General features: G+C 40.4%; 1 protein-coding gene across 1 annotated transcript in view; it reads right to left on the reverse strand.

The window, feature by feature from the left end:
* Positions 1-2,768: 2,768 nt before the first annotated feature.
* Positions 2,769-16,360, reverse strand: part of PLXDC2 (plexin domain containing 2) — a 318,579-nt gene continuing 304,987 nt past the window's right edge. The window contains exon 14 of the mRNA XM_019532329.1: positions 2,769-6,697. Within this exon, the coding sequence (XP_019387874.1) occupies positions 6,581-6,697 (117 nt within the window). The 3' untranslated portion in view covers positions 2,769-6,580. The remainder of the gene's footprint in view (positions 6,698-16,360) is intronic.

Consider the following 16,360-nt stretch of genomic DNA (forward strand, 5'->3'; position numbering starts at 1 on the left):
GGAGCTGGGGGGGCGGGGGGGACCTCAATGAAATCTAGGCAACTTAAATGTGCAGCCTGCAATCTTTAAATATATTAGCTTGAATATATTTTTTTCAGTATGAGCCACTAAAAGATTCCAGAATGGGCTTGTTCTGGAAATGAAACAAGGCTGGATAGCGATGAAGAGTATTTTCTTTTGGGCCTTCTCCCCAAGCCTCCTGATGCAGATACTGGAAGCTGTGAACCAGGAATGGCACTGGGGCTCCTACCTGCCACTGGAAGGTGTAGAATGCCTGAGGAAGGGACTGAAATACTAGAAATGTCACATGAAGGCAACTGGCTGCCATCTTGGAGAACTGGATTTTAACCTTTCCTCAGCCACAGAATTCCAGATTTCGCATAGTTGTTACTAACTTGATGTGACGGGCATCCCAGTGACAGCCTGGCCCATGGTTTTGAAGTTCAAAACTGATTGGTGGGGGAATTTCTCCTTCCCCACCAACCAGATGATGGCAGAGGACCACCCCCATCCAGGAGTGAGGTGAAGAATTGGATCTGGGAGAGAACCTAGTCCTCTCAGCCTCCCATTGGTTCCTTTTGTCCCTGGGAGAGAATAAAAGGGCCACACTCCCAGTGGGCTGTGCTGAAGGATGGAGGAGAGGGTATAGAAGAGCTGGCACAGCTGTTGCCCCTGGAGACTCTTTGCCAAATGGAGCAACAATCATCTGTATTCCACCCCAAACCCTGCTGTGAAGTAGTGCAGTGTTGGTGCCCAGCCGGGGCACGGAGGGTTTGAAAGGGACTGAGACCCTAGGAGCTGCACGTGGCAGCTCAGATCTCCTACCCCTGGCATGAGGCCAGGTAGCCTGCCTGCAGGAGGGGTGTGGAGGGTCCCGGCTGGGACCGAAGCCTCAGAGCTGCAGGTGGTGGCTCAGCTTGGCATGTAGTTGGTGTGCAGCAGTGAGCTACAGGCAGCAGCTTGAGTTTCTGATCCCCAGCATGAGACTGAGCAGCTTGGCATGCAGACAGTATGTGGAGGATTGTCAAGAGACTAAAGTCCTGGAGCCACAGACAGCAGCCAAGGCACTGATGGCTCAGTGGTACAGTTCTTGCCTGCCACTTTGGAAACCTGGTTTTTATTCCTGACCAGGGCACCATAGGGGCAAGCTGCTAGGAATAGGGAAATCCCTACTGGGAAGCAGAATTGCCCTCAGTTCTTTTGCCCACCCCCTCTGGGGTGCCTGCACCTCATATTTGGGAAATTGCAACTCTTGCTTTGTCACCTGACATAGAGTATAAATATGCATAACTGTTGTTGAACCTTTCTGCTCCCCCGATCCCTCTTAGGTATCTGAAGGGCTTGCACCCCATTGTACCTATATGACCGATAGCCCCTATTTTCCTATGTATATGTTGTATTTTGACCCTTTCCTACTTATTAAAGCTATGCATAATTAAGTCTCAACAGGTGTTCAGTCTCTGCTCTATACGGAGAGGAGAGGAGTGGTGCATTTTAGGTAGCTACGCCTCCCACAGCGCTTCTACACCTGCTCTGCTCCCTTCAATTGGAGAGGCGGTACACCTCTGAGTACCACCCAGGTTACATCTATGTTCCTCATCCTTTTGGGTGCCTCACTTAAGAGCCTGCAGTTTGATTTGCAGAAGCGTTGCATATTCTCAGCTGCAACAAGCTCAGTGGAAATAGTTCTTGGAAACCACAAAGGGCTAAACATGTTCAAATCAGGTCCTAAATCATCTCAAACTGAGCACCCTGAAATGGAAACGTTTCGGCTCAGTCTCACTAAGATTCAGTTCTACGTCTATAAAAGGACAATATCCTCCTCCCTCATTTTAAAGGGTAGTTGTGAAACTGAAAATTAAGGTTTATAAAGCACATACATACTACGATGATGAACCACAGTAAAACCCCAGGTAATAGTAAACAATCTCTTTTTAGCCAGAAGAGGGTTTAGCTATCATGTGGGAAATAATATGTTGGGAGGATAACCCCAATTGAATGGGCAACCCTTTCATTGAACAATGAAGAGAAAACAAATATTGAATAGCTGTTCATTCAATGACTAGTGTCCATCTAGAATGAGGCAGGGGATCCTAAGGAAAAAACTAATATAGAAACTGTAATAAAAAAATGGTATCATAATGCATATACACAAGCACAGCATCCTGAATATTGGAATTCCTAACTTAAAAGTGTTTGACTTTTCTAGCTGAATAGTAATCTTTTAACTGTGTTCTTTGTGAGTGCAATATATGTATATAAAGTAGTAACTCAGTTTGCTGAGCTCCTTACCCTTTGGTAAAATGCAACAATTCTTTGAAACGCCTTTTTTGTGTAAAGGCTGAAGCACCATGAGTTACATACAGATTCTGTGGAGAGCGTTATGCTTAAAGGAACACTTGTCACTGACTCTGGGAATAATATCAAGGGCTCATTTTGTGAAACTTCAAATCATTGCATACCATTCCCTGGGCAAACATGAGCTGAGAGCTACTGCAATTGCTATAATGAATAGCGCTTAGTATTTAAATGTTTATTTAAATAAATCAATTAATCTGAATATATTAAGAACCAGAGGGGAAGCTGGGGGGGTGGGAGGAGAAAAAAGACACTGTTCCTGAGTGATCAGACCAGAATTTCTTTTGGAGTATCATGAAGTAGGAGACCTATTAAAATAAAAGCCTCCATAAATTGACAGTTTATAAAATAATAATAGGATTCTTTCTGTTTTGATTCTGATATTCCATAATAACTTCTGGAGTAAAGAATCATATTTATGTCATTTTAATATTTTTTTGGAAAAAAATTAAAAAAACAGATGGACTCACAAAACAGTAACAGATTACTTAATTAACTTTTGCCTACAGGGATAAATAGAACATACCACAGAATATATCAAAGTAGACATCAGTGAGACACTATACATTCTGTTAGTATGCACAGTTTTTTCTCTTCCAACATCAGTTCTTTTCAGACAGAAATATGCCTATTGGTTGGTTAAATAAATTCAGTAACTTATCATGGCATATTTCTTAAATATGTAATAGTATAAGGAGGTCAAATCAAGTAAATTAAGATATTTCTCACATGTCCTTTATTAAGTGAGAACTGCCATGAATTTTTAAAAGATCGGCAAAGAGTGAAAAAAATGATTCCTGATGATTTTAAGGACTGTTACAAAATGAATATTTCTGAACACATACATTTTTCATCCAGCTTTGTTGGTGGGGGGAGCAGACAAAGAAAAAAATGTTGCATATGAAAATTACTGTGGTCAAACATAACAAATATTCTGACAGCTTCACTATTAACTCTGGGATCCAGATTCTCTGGGCCCCCCCATTTAGAGTTGCAAAGGCTAAAAGAATGTATGCTACATTTTACTCCCCGTGGCCTACAGCCCAGCCCAGGATGCATGAAAGACAGCGAGGAAGCAGGAGAATGGCTGTGGTTCCATGATAAAGGCTGCCAGCTGGCTACTAGGATTATTTTTGGTTTTTAAAGCCAAAGACTGCCTAAAGTAAAAAGCATAAGCAGTCCTGGGCACGGGGATTGGAACCTTGGTGTCCCCATCCCAGGAAGTGCTCTCGTCACTGGGCTGCAGTCATGCATGTTCCCTCCTGTTTCCGCTCCTCCTGGCCCCCATGACCCTTGTACTCTTGCATGTCAGATGGCCTATTTTCAGCAGAAAGAATGGGGGAGGGATGCTTCCCACCTGACCTTTTCTAATAACTTGGGGGTTAAGGTACCCTCTTAGGAGGCAAGAGATGTGTTTATAATCCTGAGACTGGGATAATGCAAGTCTCTGACTTCCTTTAACTAAAGGGAAGGGTAACACAGCTACTGTGTTTTCTAGTAAGAGTGACTGACTCAGTTCTGCTGGCCTGAGTTAGCTGTACTTTATGGGTGCCTAATGGATTGGTCATTTAGTAATTTAGGTTCCTTCTACCTGGATCACAGTGGCACTTATGCGGTATTTAGTCTTTCGAACTGGATGGTATCTGAGCATGTTCAGGAGCTGAAGTTTAAGTGCCTAGGGATTTTTTAAGGTCAAATGGAGGTACCCAAGAAGTTGAAGTAGAGTTGATCTGGATTGCTTTCTATGACTTAGGTTCTTCAATTCTACCAAATGTCTCATTTAAGCACTTAACTTACCAATTGGTTCTATGCATTACATCAATTGTGTATGATTGCATTCAGTTTTTTCCTCTCTCAAAGCCAAGGCCTGAACTTGCAAACCCATAATGAGTAGCCCTTCCTTGTGTGAGCATTAATATCAATCAAATATATTGCAATATTATACAGATTCCTTTCTGTAAAATTCATGCTTTTTATATACTGATTGAATGTGCTGTAGAATAAAATGCATTTTAATTGGCAAAGGGACAGCAGACCATGCTTCAAAAATTCCAAGCAAAAATTCTTTAATTGTTTTATTAGACGAATCAATCCTATTTATTAAAGCAATCAAACCTAAATTTTCAGTCTACCTTGAATAACCCAGAGAAACTGATAGCAAGCCTCAGACCGCCGAAGTTTTTTTTTAAATTCTGTGCACCGTCATCTTTTTAAAAATAAGTGTAATCAGATATATATGTGCATACATTTGGTTATTGCTATCTGAATTACCAGCCTGCAATTTAATCCCTCCCTATTAGAAACAGGGATTGATAGAGCCATACAAATTGAAGAGTGATTGCTGCAGGTATTTCACCAGACCTCAAGACATGGTGGTTAGTAGCTTCAAATTAATTCTAGCTATGTTTTGAACATTTCAAATCTCACAAGGGATGCTGTAAAGCAAACAAAAAAATGTATTACACAGAATAAAGAATGAATACAGAAAATACAGTATTGTATTATTTACTGAAGAAAATAACAAGTAGAAATCATGTTATTTTTAAAACAGAAATAAGTAATCAAATTTAGACCATACAAGCATCAACAGGAAATGTAAATAACTGCATTTTTAAGGTGGTACCTACAAGGTGTCTAAACTACTTGAGACCTGAAACTGCAAATGTTGAATACTATGCATAAGAATGATTTACATGACTCTGTTTGTACAGTATGTAAAAGATGTGATAGTCAAAGACCACAATGAAATGTACATACAATACCTGAATTTAAAATTTGAGTAGGCTAGGCACAGATCCTCAAGGTGTTAAGTACCTAACTTCCCCTGAAGATCTGGGCCTCAGATCTTCCACCCAAATGGATATCTCTGTTTTTCATTGGGGAATTTATAATCTTGTCTTTCCCTGGTCAGGGAAGAAAAGGGTTGATATATTAAAGAAAAGATGGTTCCCTAGGCAGAAAAGTGATAGCACTGCAACTAAACCAACCACCTTCCCTAGGCAACATAAAAATATTCTAATATGAAGAATTATTTTACAACTCAGTGGAAATATGCAGTAATGCAATCCGTTTCCTTCGTCTGGATGACAAAAATGCAGTCTTAACAGTCACAAGAGCCTGCCTTGTGTTAGCTATAAAAAAAATATATTTATATATATATTTATGCAACTACTATGTGCATTAAACAAAATCACTGTATGAATCAGCAGGGTTCTGTAATAAGACTTTGATTTTGTATCTCTTGCAATGCTTCTCAGGAAAGACTTGCAATGAAATGGCAAAGGATAAAAACCTATGTGTTTAAAATCTCAACATTTTCTCCTTGCATTGCCTGAGAAATATTCCATGTTGATTTCCTCCAGCATCAGCCAAAATATCTGTTGCCTTCATTTCAACCCTCTGCATGAAAATGCAAGGGATATCCCTTCAAACAAACCCAATGCTTAATTTTTAGTGAATATTGAAACTGAAAATTAGCCCAATTTCACCATGAACTCCGATAAGAAAGCCTAATTTCACCATAGTGAAAACTCCTTGTTATTTTGTTTCTTACCAGCTTGTGTTAACATTAAGATTCTTTTTCATGACTTTTTAAAGGATATTAACCAACAAAGTACAAGAAACATTCTACTACTCTTGGAAAGAACATACAACGTACTGTAACTCAGTCACGCACTTGGTTATGCTAGTTTAGCATTGAAAAATCAAAACTGTATTTCCACATTCACTTGTAGAAGTATAGAAAATTGCTTTTTTTTTTTTAACCTGCATTGAATTCATTTTTCTCAGCTACCTTGTGAACAGGAATCATTGCTCTTTGTATGAAAGGGCTGCTCATTTGTAACTTAGTTTATTTTTGAGACACCAGAGAAGAACACTTGAACAAAAGGGTCACACCCTTGCGCACCAAAAGCTTTATTGTATTATCTGGTTTCCTATGCAACCCCATGCCTAAGCCAATAGAACAGCAGCTGTGCCATAGTTCTGATACCAACGGTGCCACTCAGCAAGTTCTGAATGACCTACTGTACCTCATTTCACTATGGGAACCTTCTGTGCAGTGGAATCTGGTATCATAGATTATTTTTTCTTCTTGGAAAAGGCTTATCCAAAAAACGTCTTTCTACCAGGCTACAGCAGTCTAGTGGTCCTTTTCTTTAAAGAGAGGCAATGTAAATGTCTTACACCTGTAGGCCAGTACTGGTGCTCTGTCCTAGAAATTTTAGCATTGCTCTGATACAATGAAGCCTTCTTTTTCTCCAACTGGTTCCACTTCAGCATAGGCAGGGTGTCCAGAGCCTCTTCGAAACTTCATGGCAGGCCATCTGCTTGGACGACGCTACACGAGCAACAAAAACAAAAAGCCTCTTTAGAATATGCAAGGGACAACAATAAAACAAGAACAAGTTATTAAAGTATCCTGTAATTTCAGATTGTAATGCTAAATTCCAGTTGGTTTTAAAAAATAAAAGTAGGCTATTTAGGGAGTTGGAGAGAAAGGGTACATAACACATTGTGAAGTTACACATTACACTCAGACCATATTAAGGAAATTAAAGAACAAGTGCCCACATGTTAAAGCTTGTTACCTTGTGCCAAGTACCCTCTGAGGGTTTCAAAGATTTGCTACTTCAGGCAAGGGTTAACTCCAGACTGTGCTACCCAGCTCATGATAGTGTAACTTCAGTTTGCTCAACCAAGGTAAAACAAGCAATCTGTAGTCCTCCAGCATCCCAGGATGCACCTTTCCCACCCCCATTCCCCTACCAGTCCTGCTCTGTGGATGAACTGTCCACCCTCCTAATTTCTAGTGGGTGGTATTGCCTAGGAGCAAGTGTGGTGCTGCTGGTGCCAGGAGGGGGTTTGCAGCATGGAGCTGGGAGGTGGACAGGCAACCCAAGTGATGAGTAAAATGTTTTCTTGCATCTGAAAAGTGCTCTAGAATGAAAGACATTTATAAACTCTACATTTTGTGAGGGTGAGACTCCTCAGCACTTTCTGGAAATCATTGCCCTCTACAGTGTCTCAACTTGGGCACCAAAAATGGAGCCCTTTCTTACCACCCCTCCCCACAAATGATTAGTCACTTTTGAAAATGTGGGTGTAAATAAATGTTTTTATATGTCATTTCTTCTCCAAAGATACTGAATGCATTTGCAGTTCACCTTCAAAGAGTGCTGAATCACACAGTGAATAGTCCAAGTGCATTTAAGGTGAACAGAAGGATGAATGAAGAAAATTAGTTACATTTTACATTTTCACTAAGGCAGAGACCAAAAGCTATTTATAACTTTAATGGCTTTTAATATGAATGTGAGAAGCTGTGTTCTGACAAAACCCATTTTTTTTATTCTCGCTATCCTGAAAGTAAACATTATCTATAAGTAATTTGTAGATTCAAAATACTCAATGTTTTACTATTATGTTGCCAATATAATACAGATAATCTGTTCCGGGAACCACTGTTGTTATATTATGATATTATGTTGGGATTAGTGATCCTAATTTAGGACTGGATTACCTAAAGAATATTTTGTACCATAGCTATCCCATCTAAAAAATGTGTGAATGGAAAGTCATTGATAGGGCATTACATAAAGACTTACAAGGGGACCACTCTTAGGAGGACATACTACAAAAGCAGTAGGTTTCCTTCTCTTCTCTTCTAGAGTTAAATGTGCTTCTGAGGTGTCTAATGCTGAACTGTGTTCGACAGGTAATTTAAATCTCAAGGCTTCTCAATGTAATCTTCCCTGCTTCCCCTTCCCCCTCCCACAAACACAAACACTCCCTCCATATAAGACTTACTTAGTCAGGAAAAGTCAGAAAAAGCAGAAAGCACTGGCCTTTTGAAAGGAGGTGCTTTTATTAATAAGAACACTTTGTTCCAACTTTGTAGATTTCTTCCCCTAAACTACATTCAGATTAGTTTGAAAATGAAAAAGAACAGCTTGGTTACAGCTAATGAAAAGGGGTCAGATTCTGTTCTCAGAATCACTAGTGGAAATCTAGAGTCATTCATTTGAGCCCAGTGAAATTATTCCACACTTACACTATTGTAAATGAAAAAAGAATTTGACCTGAGAGGTCTCTAATGAAAAGAGAAAATGAAAAACCAGTGAAAATTAGTATGGAAAATAATTAGAAACAGCCTGACACCATAACACACACAGATGAACTAAACTGTAATCTATGCAAATGTTCTCTAATGTTATTTTAAGACATAGCTAGGATTAACCCTTGGTTCTTCTTTATAGTGCCAGTCTACCATTTCCAGCTACACTCTCCAAATGGAAGACCTCTTTCTAACTGGTCCTTCCAGGTGATAAAAACTGAATATAAATGCATCAATTGACTGAACAGGAAATGTAGCAGAAACATCAACTCTAGCCCCAGAATTAAACAAATCTGAAGGTTATCTTCAAACATCAGAATTAGAGCCCTGTGCAGTTTCTTTTCATGCCTCAAGGGAAAGAAATGCATTTCATTCTGCCTTGTCAGGTTTTCCATTGGTAATAATGTATAGCATGGGATATGCATGTGTGTGTTTGTATGTGAAGTTGCTAGTTTTGAAAACAACATTGACAAGCTACTGATTCACTAGACCTGGCTGCTGACCCAGATAATGCTGTAGCAATATTACCATTTTAATTGATAAAACCAGAAGTAACTTAATTGGCATCATGGGATTCAAAGCTCCTTGAGCCAGTGCAGCAGCCCAGGAAAAGCCTAATGAATTCTTTCTATTTTGTGGTCCCTGAGGCACAGTAACAAAGGACTAGAAAATACAAGCACAAAAAAGTCAATATTTAGACTGTTTCCTAGTTCTTGTCATCTTCTTTGAGCAGGAAGAAAACCTACTTCTTTCTTTGGAGTTTCAAACCTTTACGGTTATTCTTGGAGCTGCAGTCCTGTAGAATGTAATTCTCGCTTATTCTTACAGAATACATTATAAAGTGTATTGCAATTCAGTAGTTTTCTCACATGAGTAAAGCTGCCAGAAATGGGTCCCAAGTACATCTTTCTAAGTAAACAGGTTAGAGGAAAATGCCTGCAGTGCTGTGAGCCCCAGAAGACCATAGACACCGTGTGAAGGAGAATGACTTGCATATCTGGAGAAAGGCTGGCTCCCTGTGCATGGCCAAAAGGAAACAAAGAAATGGGTCTAGAGCAGGCTAGCTCATAGAAAAGAGATTTCAAAGCTTGTATCTCCATCAGGCATGGTAAGACAAATTTGGGGGCCTAGTACATCCTTGTGGAAGGTGACCTCCTATTTTTGGAAACATTAAATCTGATTTAGGGGGGCCCAGTACAAGTGTACCCTTATTTTCCCCTCTCACCAGCCCTGTACTTTATATACTCAGCCACTTAAGGCCATGCAGCCTCCTGATCTGTCAGTATCTCTAAGCCTGGACATAGGTATTTTTATATATATGCCCTAGAGTAATTGGGGGCCAACCTTTTTTGTAGGTGTGCCACAAATTAGCCCCACACTTCCCCTGACTACCATCCTATTCCCTTCCACTGCCCCATCTGCTGCTCTACTTTCTGCCCCCTACCCTACCTGACACTATGTCCTTCTCCTTGCCCTATCTACTGGCATGCTACCTCTTCCTTCCTCAGTTTGTTACATGTCACACACAGAGGCTGCCCATGCCACTTGTGATATGTGTCCTGCAGGTTGGACATCCCTGCCCTAGAACACAATCAGGGTGGGTTCTACAGCTCTTACATTTACAAATGTGATGAGGGATACCTCAGCTCCAAGTGCTAGAGAGTGGGCTTCTAGGGACCCTTCCCTTTCCTGGTGTTTTACTGGAAAGTCTTCATGTTTATTGAAGTGAACAAGTATCACCTTTTCATTTGTGCAAGTATTAGGCAACATGGTACTTTTTTTTTACTGCTGGATGAATTTTCAACTGCAAATCAGTAGCAGAGGCCTCCTAGCATTCATTCTCAGCTAAGCGAGTTGCCATAAATCACAGAATGACCCCTGGAGCATAGGCCCCAATTAGCTTGTCAGATAAGGGCTTTTAGCACATTTGAAGGACTTTATGAATTGTTTTTGAGGTTACCTTTATGTAAACTGATTTTCTGTTGCAGAACAATGTTGTTAATAAAACCCCAAACATGAACTGTGATGAACACTACAGCAGCTTACCATATAAGATAATACAGTCAATCAAGATTTGCAATCTGATTGGCTGAGTTTCATGCAGAGGGTTTTAGTAAACTTTACCACCTTTGGTATAACTCTATGAGAGGGGAAAGGGAAAACAGAACCTTCTTTGTTGAAAGCCTCTTTTAATCTATAAAAAAGAAAGTGCAGTTTCTATGTGTTTAGTTTCTATTGCCAGCAATGCTTTCTGACTATTCTAATGCACAAGATAATTGATGACATAACTATAAAACAATATGGTCCGCAGCTTTGAACTGACCAGAGAGCTGCAATTCAGGTGAGAGCTTCAGTGACATTTATAAATGACTTTGCTGAATTCTAACCAATATGATCAGTACGATCTTGAAAATGAAGGAAATAATCAAGTCTGACTTTTAGTAAAGGAACTGCTACAAAAATCAATGTGCGAATTTTTAGATGTTTTTAAAAATATATATGTGAAGAAAAAGGAGAGTAAATGTAACAGATGTGCACAAGCAGAAGGGAAATATCTACTGTGTACATATGAAAAAAGAAAAACAATTAGCAGCTCTTGGTTCTCTTTGGGCTGTGATCCCTTATCCAAAGAGTCCTTGAAGTGTGAATTTTGTCACAGATATGGAATATTAGAGCCAAATTAGCTTCACTGCCCTTCCCCTGCTCAGCATTCATACAGTGTCAGCTTGTCAGCATGCAATCAGTTGAGAGGCAGAGGTGATTAGCCTGGGTGTAATGCTGTATGAATATGGTTCTATGGCTTCTGGGTCAGGAGGTAGCCCCAGCAGAGTTAATTAGCCCAAATGCAGAACCGAACTAGTGAGGCTGCAGCATAATGTTTCTTGTTCCAACTTTGATGACTGGCTTGGGAGGCAGTAGAGCTCAGACCTCTGGAGCATCTTAGATTTTTGGCTCTCAAAAGATGGTTTCAAAAATAAAATTTAGGAGGACATAATGTTGAAGAGGCTCAGTTATGGAATTACTGGTATATATCATTTTTGTATAGTGTGCAAGCGCTGTAACATGGAAATAATAGCATTTTATGATTGATTTCCTTGGCCTCCCAAAGGAACTGAGGAACATATTGCTATCCCTTATACAGATCCACATAATCTCCATGAAAGCTCAGCCTGTGGTATGGTACATTTCACCTGTGATGGGAATTAATTTACAACAACTACAGCAATGCACTTTGAGTATCTGCTTCACTGTTAATTTGCTGAGATTTGTCAGTCTTATTTTACATTTTCCCTTCAAAGTTCTGGAAAATGAGTTCAAAATGTCTGTGGATGTGAAGAGATCAATGGCACATACAGTCTTTTACAACATGAACATGAAGGAAACAGCAAAAGTACAATTTTAGGTGAAATCAGACTTCCATGATTAAGAACAGGTCAAAGAAAGTATTTAAACCCTTGAACAACCTCCAACTACAATCACTTCTGTTTTTTTTCCCCACAGTGGTACATGTAAACTGTTAGCAACTCCCATTTTTCACTTTATCATCCTACCAGCATCAAACCCACAGAGTCTGCTTGCCACGAACTGCAGTCTCATTCAGTTATAGATTTAAGAAGGTGGTCTCATAAGCATTCATAGAACCTGATTCTCCCCCCACACCTGTTTTTTGTAGTATTAATGACTTTAATGGAGTAACTCAAATTTTCATTACAGTAAGAACTTGATGTTACAAAATTCTGATTGCTCCTCAGAAATCTGCATTATCCTCACCTCACATGAACTTCCTGGGGAGTTTGGGTACACAGTATCTTCTAATTTTTAATGTAACTTCTGCACATTGTGCAGACATCCTGTATCCACCAGACCTGCCTGCTAAGTACTATATTCACCTGCTCAGTGATATCCAGTCTAGCATGCCTGCACTCACACGCACATAATAAATTAATTTTAAACTTTACACCAACCATTCATGGGCTTTTGACTGAGCTTTGTTAATATCATATATTACTGACTCAGAAGTAGAGATATTTATTATCGACTCCTTCAGATTTTCAGAATAAAGTGTCGAGCTTCAAACTGACAGTGCAAGGTTACTCAGAAAAATTAAGAAAACGGAAGAAATCAAATCCCATTTGATCTATTATGTGGGCCTCTAGTCAGTATTACATTCTCAGTAGGAACAAATAAATTGTGTACATCCTTACTAATAAAGGGTCAATTATTATCTTCAATGATTTGTAGACTTCAACATTAATTAAAAACATAATTTGCACGGAAGAAGTTTTCACTGGAGAAATTAACACTGTGAACAAGAGCCCACATTAAGATACTGCAAAAGTTAGATTATGGTATCTGTTATTTTCTTGTTCTCCTGACCTTATCTCTTATCAGTGACCTTGGCCCTAAAGGACTTCTTTATGACTGTCTGACTGTCCAACCTCTAAGCACCTGTGAGCCAAACACCCTGTGGGCTGCACCAGCAGAGACCACACACCTGCAGGTCACATCACAGTGAGCCATGGCTCCCCAGGCTGCACATAGTACAGGTACCCCCAACGACTGTGCCACAGGCCCATTTTACTCTCCTCCCCTGCTGCACCATGTGCTTGCACCCCGCAACCACTGCACTGCATGCTCACATTGCTCCTCCTCCCTCCACTGCTGCATCATGCCACCCAAGGCTCACCTTCAGCTCCCCGCGCTGTGCTGCACTGCCCTGCTCCCTGGAGCAGAAGCAGAAAGCAGAAGCTAGAGGACAGAAGGGCTGCTTGGACATTCTGGCTGCTGTTGTAGCTGGAGTGATGGGGGAGCAGAGGTCAGGTGGGCTCCTGGGGGCTGCAGCACAATTCCTCAAGAGCTGTATGCAGCCTGCGGGCCAGCAGCTAGACAGGCCTGCTCTACGAAGAGTCTCTGCGACCTCACAGTTACCTGGTTTTGAATATTTACAATTTGAGTGTAGTCTTACCTGTTCTCTCGTCAAACTTAAGTGAATGCCCAATTCATTTAACAAAAGCTCAGGTAGAGATGAGCAGATATCGCAATTCCAGATCCAGTGTTCAGAGAACACTACATCTCAACTATCTGCTTTTTACAAGCAACAAAGTAACTTGACTTACCTGGCACTGAATTAATTGGATGCTTAGAAAAAATTACCTCAAAGTCCAAACTAGCTCAAACTATACAGGTGAAAGAACCTGATTTAGTTCTCTCTTTCTTACTGAATAGAAATTTCTGTCCCAAATAGACCTCTTTGATTTAAAATACTTCTACTACAACTGTATCAACAATTAACATTTCCACAGTTTTATGAAGTAGCAGGTTGGGCATCTAAGAAGTTAGTTTCTCATCCTTGAAGAAGAAGACAGCTCTTTCCACAATCTCCTTGACTTTTACTGTCAGTGCTAATTATTTATTTTATAGTTTTTTCTTCTTATATGATTTGGGTTTCCCCTGCTGGGCTGCTGGTTCCTGCTGAGCTGAATAAGCTCTTCAGGAAATAACTTTACTATCAGTGCAGATAGATGACAATATCTAAAATGCCTAGACCTTGCAAAACTTTGAAAGAACAGAAACATTTTACTTGTTCCTCTATCTTTTAATCATTAGCTCCAGGGTGCATAACTCAGCTCTCAGTTCGGAAAAAAAACCCAAATTGGTGACAGTGTTAAGGCCTCAAGGGTACCCAGGCAGACAAAGTTCTTTGGGTAAATGTGTTATCTTTTATTAGACCAACTAAATAGTTGGAAAAATTGCCATTTGCAAGCTGAAACTAGGAAAAAAACCCCCAAAACACGACAAATCAGTTCTTCAGCTAATATAAATGAGCACACCTTCATCAACTTCATTGGAGCTCTACTAATGTATGGCTGGTGAAAATCTGGCTCCACATTTCTCTTCTATTTTTTAAATTACTTTTAAGAGATAAACTGCATGCATTAACTCAAATCTGCAAGCTGGAAATGGTGTATGCACTTTTGTTCTGGAGTGTTCTGCTATCTACACAGATGTAAAATGATAAGCCTTAAATAGAAGCAGAAATGGCCAGCAGGTCCACAAGTCTCAAACCTAACACCAGGATGAATACTACAAATGATTTGCTATTACTTTGCTATTTTAGCTTCCCTAAATTAACATCCTACACACAGCAAATGGGGTTAGTTGGGGATGGAAGAAGGGAGAGATGATCAAAAGAAAGCATGTGCAAACCAAATTCAGTGAGTCCAAAAGTATGGAGACTTGACATGTTTGCTACAGAGAGCACACACAAACATACATTTTAGCTACTTTAAAGGAAGCAGCAGCTCATACAATGGGCACTTGTCCACATTACACCTCTCCTGTTTCCACATTACATTTTTCCTGTGTCCACATAACAAAAATCACCATTAAGCTAGCTAAATCACATCTGTATATCCACATTATCAGCTGATTTTATCCTTTTAGGGTTTTTTTGTGGTAATTTAAAACACCCTGACATGTTTTATTTTTAGCTCCTGAATTTCTTCTATGAGGGTTTTTTTTAATCATTTTAAATTTTCAGTGTGGATCCAACTTATGCCTGAAAACAGGATTTTCCCTGTTTTGCAACAATTTCACCACCAGATGCCGCTTGGGTTTACTTGGTAATCCATGGAAAAACACTGAATTTTTATTGCAATGCTGCAACAAAATCCCAGGGGCTAATCTTGCAAATTTTTACTGGTGATTCAAGGTTCAGATTAATGAAAAATACAACTTTTCCTTGACTTTCAGGTGTTCCTTGACTTTCAGTAGAAGCAGGCAGTTTGAAATCTGGAGAGCAAACCCTAGCATGTGGCCTGGGATGCCCCAAAACAGTGGATGGTGAGAGCAGGCCACTCACTGTAAGCAAGGGGTTCCCCACAGCCACTGGCCCAGGCAGAGCGGGGACTGGCAGGGAATTTTGCAAGTGAAATATTCCCAGGACCTTAGAAATGGGGGGGGGGGAGGCCTGACTGATGAACAGAGCAAATCAAGTGCATGGCTTGCCAAGTGCAAGTCACAGCTAAGCAGGCTTTTGCCAATTCTGGGAGAGAACCCTTACTACTTCACAGTCAGGGCGGCTAGGATCTGGAACCAACTTCCAAGTGAAGTGGTGCAGGCTCCTACCCTGGGGGGCTTTAAGACAAGGCTAGACAATCACCTTGCTGGGGTTGTTTGACCTCAATACTCTTTCCTGCCATGGCAGGGGGTCGGACTCGATGATCTGCTCAGGTCACTTCCGACCCTACTAACTGTGAAACTATGAAACATGTAGCATTGGGTACATGTGGTATGGGTCAGGTAGCTCTGGGTAATTTATTAATCATGGAATAGGCCTTTGGCATACTGGAAGGTAATGCAGGAATGGGGATTTGTCTCTGCATAGCTTCCTCCATTCCTAATGAGGTAAGCAACAAGAAAACAGTAATATTGCTGGTCCTAGAACAGTCACATCACAGAAGTCTGCTTCTAGAAGAGGAAACTATATGGTTTAGCAAACTGGGCTGGAATCTGTTCAAACTCCTGGGAAGGCAGGTTTGAATGTCTGTCTCAAGGCACAGATTGATGAGAGAGCTGTAACCTGAGCTGTGGGAAAACTGGAATTGACAGGCAAATAGGGTTACTGTGAAATGCTGATAGGACAATGCACTGTCAGCTTTCAAGTCTCCCCACAAAAAGCAGACCTGGGGTCCTTGGACTCTGCAGCATAACATGATAAAACCATGTCTAACTCTAAAAAAAAAATATTCAATCAAAAAGAGTGTGGTCACTGACTTGTCACACTTTGGGGGGGCCTCTCACCCCTGCCCCACCAGCCCTGCCGGTGCCATCATTCAGAGCCCCAGCCAAAACGCAGCTTCATTGGAACATGGGGAATACAGATCA

The sequence above is a fragment of the Crocodylus porosus genome, unplaced genomic scaffold, assembly GCF_001723895.1.
Source record: "Crocodylus porosus isolate Cpor-Errol unplaced genomic scaffold, CroPor_comp1, whole genome shotgun sequence".
Lineage (NCBI taxonomy): Eukaryota > Metazoa > Chordata > Crocodylia > Crocodylidae > Crocodylus > Crocodylus porosus.